General features: G+C 31.5%; 1 protein-coding gene across 1 annotated transcript; it reads left to right on the top strand.

The window, feature by feature from the left end:
• The first annotated feature begins 3,229 nt into the window (after nucleotides 1-3,229).
• LOC124919865 (BTB/POZ and MATH domain-containing protein 3) lies at nucleotides 3,230-7,888 on the top strand. The gene is made up of 4 exons (XM_047460228.1): nucleotides 3,230-3,815; nucleotides 4,560-4,908; nucleotides 5,325-5,595; nucleotides 7,517-7,888. Exons 1-4 carry the CDS (start codon nucleotides 3,412-3,414, stop codon nucleotides 7,726-7,728), a joined length of 1,236 nt encoding a protein of 411 aa, XP_047316184.1. The 5' UTR covers nucleotides 3,230-3,411; the 3' UTR covers nucleotides 7,729-7,888.
• The last annotated feature ends 268 nt before the right edge of the window (nucleotides 7,889-8,156 follow it).

Genomic DNA, 8,156 nt, shown 5'->3' with positions numbered 1-8,156 from the left:
GACAGTCTGTCTTGTACTATCGATTTCTTGAGGTTAATAGTTACAATCTGGGGACTCAAACGGAACTTGTAGAGGACTCTCCAAGATTTTCAAAACATTCAAGATCATTCAAAATCTTCAAGTGTGGAGGTTTGGGTGATTTTTTAAAGTTGGGAGTCCTTGTTGATCTTCTTTCAATCTAATGATACCAAATGAAGAATGAAATTGGGCATTTTTCAAATAAGGTTCCCACTGACGTTAGATGACATCACTCCCACTTTTTGAAAAATCTTAGTACGGTAAGTCGACGTTGACTTCTATTGACCAAGCCTTAAATCGCCCGATTTATTCGATTTTCACGATTTTTCCCTTTTGAAGTTCTTCTACACAAAATTTCAAACAACAATATTATACTCAAAATTTATAATTTTTTGAACCGGTTAATTTGAATGTGTCCGGTCTCCCAAAATCCAACTTTTTATGAAAATTTGTGTTTGGATGCAAAAACAAGTCTATAAATGGTTGTTCTGTACATTTTGTCCAATAACGATATTATACTCAAAATTCATGATTTTCCAAACCGATCAATCTAAAGGTAATGGATCATCTAAATTTTGAGTATTTTAAAAAAGTTGGCGTTTGGACCACTTTCAAATGGTCGTTTCAAGCCGTTTTTGAAAAGTATTTCTAATTTTTTTTCTCGGTCCTACAATCAAGTATGATCATCATATTAGACCGGGAAAATTTATTTTAATTATAGGGTGTAATGAGGTGTTTATAATAGGCAACTTGAGATATTTGACTGTAATTAGACCGTATCTCATGTTTGTAGTTGGTTTGGTTAGTAGGTATATGGAAAGTCCTCATAAACTCACTTGAAATTGGTTAAAGAGAATTTTCAAGTACGGTGAAGGGAATTGTAGAGTGGAGAATATTCTATAATAGAGGAAATTTGAAAGATTTAATTAGTTTCATTGACATTGATTATACTAATGACTATGAGGATAGAAAAAGTACATATGGATATGTTTTTTTAGCATGGTCATCAAAGAAGTAACTTGACTCTTTTTAAACAATTGAAGTTGAGTTTTTGGATTATATTATGATAATACACCTAGTATAAAGCTGTCCAAAAATACAGTTTTACATCACGTAAGGTATCATTTAATTTGAGATCTTGTTAATGACAGGGTGATTGAATTAGTTCATTGTCCCACTGAAGAACAAATGGAAAATGGCAGATGACTTTAATTTAAACTCTAATGCAAATGCATAATAAGTTTATGAGACAGTTTTGTTTTATCTAATTAAATAAACTCATAAGGAAGCAATACTCTTAATGCAAAAGACTTGACTTTCTAAAGTGTCCGACTGTACTTTTAAATAAGCCTCAACTAGGTCAATATCAATATCTTGTCCAGAACTATCAAAAGAGTCTTCAAAATATTTTTACCATATTTTCCTAATTCCTTAACAAAATATTTAATTTTTTCTGTGTTCATCTTATTTTCCTAATATCAAGATTATACATTAAAAAAAATATAATTTTTTTTTATTATTGAATATAGTTTTTCCTTGTACTCAGATGGTGTATCATAAACATACCATAATTCATTTCAAGACATTAGACAAGGTAATCATTTATCCAACTTTTTCTTATCTATATTGAATTTTAGGCAAAATTGATCCATGAATCCTGTTATTAGACAACTCATTTATCCCTAATTCTCCCAAGTCATTCAAACTACATGGAACCATCTCTCAACTCCTCCTCAACACCCTCCATCGTTGATTCATCGTTCTTAACATCTAGATTGGGGTGTTAGGTTCTCTTGATTCGCATATTTAGAGAAATTCACCTTGGGTGTTCTAAATGCTCAAAATGCATACAAATTTATTTGTAAGGAACAATTTATCATTAAGGTTCTCATTCTCTAGACAATTTTTTATTAATTAGTTTAATTGAAATAAATTTTTTTATACATATGTTAATTTATATATGGATTTAGATTCGAACCCAAATTCAATAACTATTTTCAAATGTGTCCATTGTGATTTAAACCAAATGACTACAATTGAACATAAAAACTACAAACCCCAATTAGGGGTTGAGCAACCCCATTTATGTAACCTAGCCTAAAAAACCAATAGATATGAAGTAAATTCAAATAATAAAACCGTTGTACAACTTGAAGTTTGAATTTTAGGCAGGACAACTATTAATGAAGCAAATATGAGGGAAGTTTACCTAATTTTAGTATGAACACTATGAATATTGGTAAGTTGATAAAGTAACAATAATGTTGACAATTAATTTAAGTATGAAATGAAATGTTTATTGATTTCTTTTTTTTTTTTTTGTAATTTGTCATTGTTAGTAGAATAAATTCTGTTACAATTTTTTAAAAATATTGAATAGAAAGAAATGAGCAAAATATGTGGAGAAAAGTTGAGTTGTGTTTTATTTTATTGTTGTTAAATTATAATTAATGTTTATTTGAGAAAAAAAAAATATATATATATACTATATTTTCATTGACATTAATTTAAAAACAATAAAAATAATCCCTTAACATTTTACTTACAATTCAAAGAAATATTTACTTTAAATTATACATTAACTAAGATTTCAAAAGGTTATATTAATATCTTTACTATATTTCTTTTTTAAAGTATATAACAAAGTTTGTCCATTTATTATTTTTAATAATATAAATATTATATCAAACAAGTTTTTTTTCACATTATCAGTAAAGAGAAGACACTCAGAAAAAGTCATACTTCATAAACACATAAACCAAATAAGAGTAAAAGAAAAAAAGACATTAAGATAAGTCTAACGCAACACAAACACACGAACCAAATAAGAGGGGATAAGTCTCGAAAAAGATATTGCCTTCGAAGAATTTTTATTTTGTTTACGTGTGTAATTATTTATCAAATAAACAATTAACCAATCTCCAAACAATATTATTATTATATAAATTTTACTTTTAAAAAATCACATTAGCATCTATACAAATTTTTACAATCTTGGGGGTGGAGTAGCATCATTTCAAATCTTTTAATACTTTAAATTTAAGATTTATTGATCACTATTTATTTGTAATATTTGTTAATTCTTTTAATAATAATATATATTTAATAAAATAATAATATGTAAAAGTAAAAGAAAATGCTGACAATTGGGTCCCTAACTAACCAATATATAAATATAATTTTATTTATTTTTGGTGAAGTAACGAGCCAATCCAAAATTTACAGAAGCTACGGAACAAGAATCTCTCTTTGAATTCTATCATTGAAGATCTCCATTACATACCTAAAACCCTAATCGGATTTTCACTTCTTTCACGGTCTTCCAATTCTCCAGATCCATTACCAGGGTTTTACCGTTTAGGGTTTCTTGTTAAAGCCCATGTTCAGGACACAATGCTCGACCAAGATCACGATCACGACCACGACTTGGATTTCTATGACGATGAATCATGTTCCAAGTCAATCAGCGAAACTGTAAATGGATCTCACCATTTTACTATTAAGGGTTACTCCCTCGCGAAAGGGATGGGTCCTGGGAAGTATATAACAAGCGATGTATTCACTGTGGGTGGATATGACTGGGCAATTTACTTCTACCCAGATGGAAAGAATGTCGAGGATAGTTCGGTTTATGTGTCTGTATTCATCGCATTGGCTAGCGAAGGGACGGACGTTAGAGCATTGTTTGAGCTTACGTTGTTGGATCAAAGCGGGAAAGGGAAGCACAAGGTTCATAGTCATTTTGATCGCGCTCTTGAAAGTGGTCCTTATACTCTTAAGTATAGAGGAAGCATGTGGTTAGTATAATATTCTTTGAATTTTGGTCTTGGCATTTTGTTATGTAAAGATGCTAGGAATTGTGGATCGGCTACAAGTAATTGAGGGCAGTTCATATATGATAGTCAAATGGTTTTGCTAATTGATCATGGGTTATTTAGTACCCTTTGCTTTAGGCAATAATCCTATAGAAATTCTGTTATTTATGCAGGATATTGACAAAATGCTTCTTTCCTTGGCTATTGGTTTGATTGGTTACTGTTTCCCCAATTTCATTGAGCTGAACTGTTTCTATATTGATTAAAACATTATGTTGATCCCATGGGATTGAGCTGAACAAATTAAATGCCCTTGTTGAAAAATATTTATCTAAATTGCACATTTGTGGTCTGGTTTCAAAATAACATTGGTTATTAAATATGAATTTTGGGAGAAGTGGGTTGTGGAAAGGATCCAATTCTTTCCAATCAATTAGCCTATTTGTAGTATGATAGTTTGATGAAATAAAGTTTAATGGACCGGCCAAGTCTGTCATCAAAATCAAAACCTGTTATAGCTAAATGGTATTAACCATCTTTCAGGATCAATAGCAAAAGCCAATGAATGAGCTCTCTTTTGAGATTTTTTTGTTGTATTAATTATGTTCTCATATTTTATATCATTGTTGTGTTTAATTATCATATAGAACTTAGAAAAATGCTTATAGAGTATCTTGAGATTCTTTGTATGGAAAAGTCTAATGATCTGTGTGGGTTTTGCTTCAGGGGTTATAAACGCTTCTTCAGGAGAACCAATCTAGAGGCATCTGACTATATTAAAGATGACTGTATTTCCATGCACTGCACTGTTGGTGTGGTCAGAACTCATCTTCAGCGGCCTAGGCAGCATAATATTTCTGTACCTCCATCAGACATGGGCTCAGATTTCAAGTATTTGCTGGATTCTGAAGTTGGCTCTGACATAATGTTTCAAGTTGGAGATGAAACTTTCAAAGCACATAAGTTGATACTGGCTTCACGTTCTCCTGTATTTAGAGCTCAATTTTATGGTTTTGTTGGAAATCCTAATGTGGATAAATTGCCATTGCAGGATATAGAGCCTTTTATCTTCAAGGTATTGCATCCTTTGATCTTACATCTTTCTTTAAGATTTCAGGAAGTTTAATCATGTTCCTAGATGATAGAATGATTACTGGCAGTATAGTTTTGCTGTTTATTCCCTGAAGATTGTGCAGTTCTTTGTTGGAATGTGATGCGATCTTTCTCTCAATTGAAAATGATTTTTTTTTTTTTTTTCTGTTTCAAATTTGATCCGAATTATAATGTTGTTTTTGTTGATTTGTTTGGTATACAAATTATTTTCAAGCTCATTATCAATATTATATTGTATTTTTCTGTTTCAAGATTTTTTTCTCAGATTATTTTTCAGATCATAAAACAAGTTATTTTCTAGATCATTGTGCTTTTTTGTCTAACATAACAAATGTAGATATTTTTGGATTGTGATATAGCCTATCATTTTGTTTGCAGGCTATGCTAATGTATATCTACTCAGATAGACTTCCCGAAGTGCATGAAATTATGGGATCAGATTCATCATGTACATCTACAATTATGTTGCAACACCTATTGGCTGCTGCTGATCGTTTTAATTTGGACCGCCTAAAACAATTGTGTGAGGCAAAATTATGCGAGGAAGCTAGCATTGAGACCGTAGCGACTACTCTTCCCCTTGCAGAACAACTCAGATGTCCTCAACTTAAGGCTTTTTGTTTAAAGTTTGCTGCAGCTAATTTGGGAGGTGAGTGTTGTAGGGTAACAGGTTATGTCAATTTCAGCATGTTTAATCTGCTAAGACTTAGTACTTACCCATCAGTTGCATAGAAAAGCTTTTTTATACATTCTGTATACCAATATAGGCTACTCTTAAAATTATATAAGAAAAAAGCTCCCACCCAGGGTAAGTGTCTTGAACTACGAGGGTAAAGTCTTATGTTCGATTAAACTTAAACTAAGGAGCACGGATACTCAAAAATTACTAAAAAAGTGAATTAGGCTTCTTTTTCTTCTTGACCTACTCTTATGTCTTCTTCACTGTTCATCTTGCCTTACTGGTTCAACTTCTTCACGATTCCTCTTGCCGTACTGTTTCATCTTCTTAACGGTTCCTCTTGCCTTATTGTTTCATCTTCTTCACAAATCACATTCATCGACAGCTGCCGCCGCCCAAACATATTATGAATGATGAATATGGGTTTGTATCTCTATTTATATTAATACTAAATTTATATAAATATAATATTTATATATTTTTTAATAATTGGCGTAAAATAAATGTATTGTGTCTTATATTTTAAAAAATTGTTGTATCGCCGTATCCGTATCCATTCAACATTGCACTTAAATCACCTTAATTAAGTGGGAGGTACGGTGGTGGGATGTTGTGGAAATAAAACATTTGTCAAAAATTCATAAGGTTTATGCCTCTCGCCTAAATCTAATAAGCCTTTCATGGTTTTTATTCTCATTCCATAGTTTCATATATGTACAAGGAGTTTGAATTCCTTACCCAGTTATCAAATTTTCAGCCCTGGGAAATGGAATGAAATTTCCCTTCTGTATTATTTTTTGAAAGTTGGAAGCTAGCATGATCTTTCGGCCTTGACTTTCACTTCAACTTAAGGCGTGCTAAGTGAGAATCAAACCCTTTTGGTCTCTTAGAAACCACCCTTGCCACTTGAGCTACCTTAGTGGTTCCCCCTTCTATATTATGATATGCTTCACAATCAAATAGTGAAAACCAATTTTTGAGAATCAGCATCCAGGCCAATATTACATAACTATTTGATTTTTTTTCTGTGTTAGTTTGGGTTGGATATACTACTTTAACATTCTTAATATTCTCGCTTGCCTTTGCACCTTTCTAGGTGATAGAATTAGGGGTTAAAATGGGTCAATAATTTGATTGGAATGCCTGAATTTTGTCACCAAACCATTTTTGTGCAAGTTTCTATTAGTATATACTGTATTGAAATGTGAATTTTGATCACTTGCATCTTTAATAACAGCACGTCATTATGTGCTAGCAATTATGACATTGTTAATTTCCCACAAGTAAATAGAACTGTAAACCTTGTAATATTTTTTTTATTTCCCCCCTTCCTAGTGAGGCCACCAGCAGACAATAATCAACCTTTAATTCATTTCCGGAAGTGTGTACTTGCTGTGAAGTGTTAGTTTCATAGTTAGCCTAGTTTATTGAGTTGTATGGAAAGAATTAATGGGATTTCGTGGTTGCTTTTGTTGAATTGAATTTCTTCTTCTTTTTCCTTATTTAGTTTTATAGCAATATGGTAGGCTTAGATCTACTCATATTGGCCCCCCACTTAAGTTTATATTCTTGTATCTAAACAGGAGGAGAAAAACTATTAAATTTCTTTGATTAAGTTTAGTTTCCAAACATAATCTCATCCAGATATGTATTCAAATTTTCCAAATGGTGTCATTATATTATTGCTGATAACATTCAACTAGTGTTTTCCCAATTGTAATTTGTACTTGTTGGACAAACATCATACTATCTTTCGAATATTCTTCTTTTGACAGCACAATTTTTCTAATCATTTGTATTCGTTTCTGTACCATCAATCCATTTTACAAGTTTTCGAAGGATTCTCATATATTTTTTGTTTTTCCTCTTTAATTATTATTATTTTTTGCAGTTGTAATGAAGTCGGTAGGATTTAGACACTTGGAAGAGAGCTGCCCGTCTCTATTATCTGAGCTTCTAGAAACAGTGGCAATTGCAGTGGACGAGACATCGAGTTTAAGAGCAAAGAGGAGTGCGAGCAGCAGCGTTTATGGGATGGATCTTACACAACAGGAGGTGGCATCTGGGGGTGACAATCAGAGGCGATTGCGAAGAAGGCTCTAGTAGTATATCATATTATAATAAAATTGCTGTCTAATATTTTGTTCATATTTGGATGGATGAATGGATGAGTCCTATCAACAAATATTATATGGAAAACTCTGGCAGTAGTTTTCTCAGATGATTTTGATAATTAAATTAGTGTGGACATTCCTTTATATCTCTTTCTCTCTAGCCTTCATCTGTTGTTGTACTCATGGTGGAAATAGGGTTTTATAATAAAATTTTATTTTTTTTATTAGAAAGAAGACAGTGGTGGATATAAATTGGTTATCACTTGCATCTTATATGTTAATAACATTATTTTATTCAATAAGTTTTTAAATCTTCTATGGCAAGTATAATCTACCCACAATTCTCAATCAATCTGAAATATATGTATTTTGTGCTATATCTTTCTCATATTTTATAAGAATTTTAAGTTTATTTTT

The sequence above is a fragment of the Impatiens glandulifera genome, chromosome 1 (assembly GCF_907164915.1).
Source record: "Impatiens glandulifera chromosome 1, dImpGla2.1, whole genome shotgun sequence".
Classification (NCBI taxonomy): domain Eukaryota; kingdom Viridiplantae; phylum Streptophyta; class Magnoliopsida; order Ericales; family Balsaminaceae; genus Impatiens; species Impatiens glandulifera.
This window is presented reverse-complemented; position numbering and strand designations above follow the sequence as displayed.

What these genes read in the sequence shown, in the direction of transcription:
- LOC124919865 (XM_047460228.1), top strand. Translation starts at nt 3,412, where the DNA reads ATGCTCGACCAAGATCACGATCACGACCACGACTTGGATTTCTATGAC. An exon ending in TAGAGCCTTTTATCTTCAAG is followed by an intron (nt 4,909 to 5,324) that starts GTATTGCATCCT and finishes TTTTGTTTGCAG; the next exon opens with GCTATGCTAATGTATATCTA. An exon ending in TGCTGCAGCTAATTTGGGAG is followed by an intron (nt 5,596 to 7,516) that starts GTGAGTGTTGTA and finishes TATTTTTTGCAG; the next exon opens with TTGTAATGAAGTCGGTAGGA.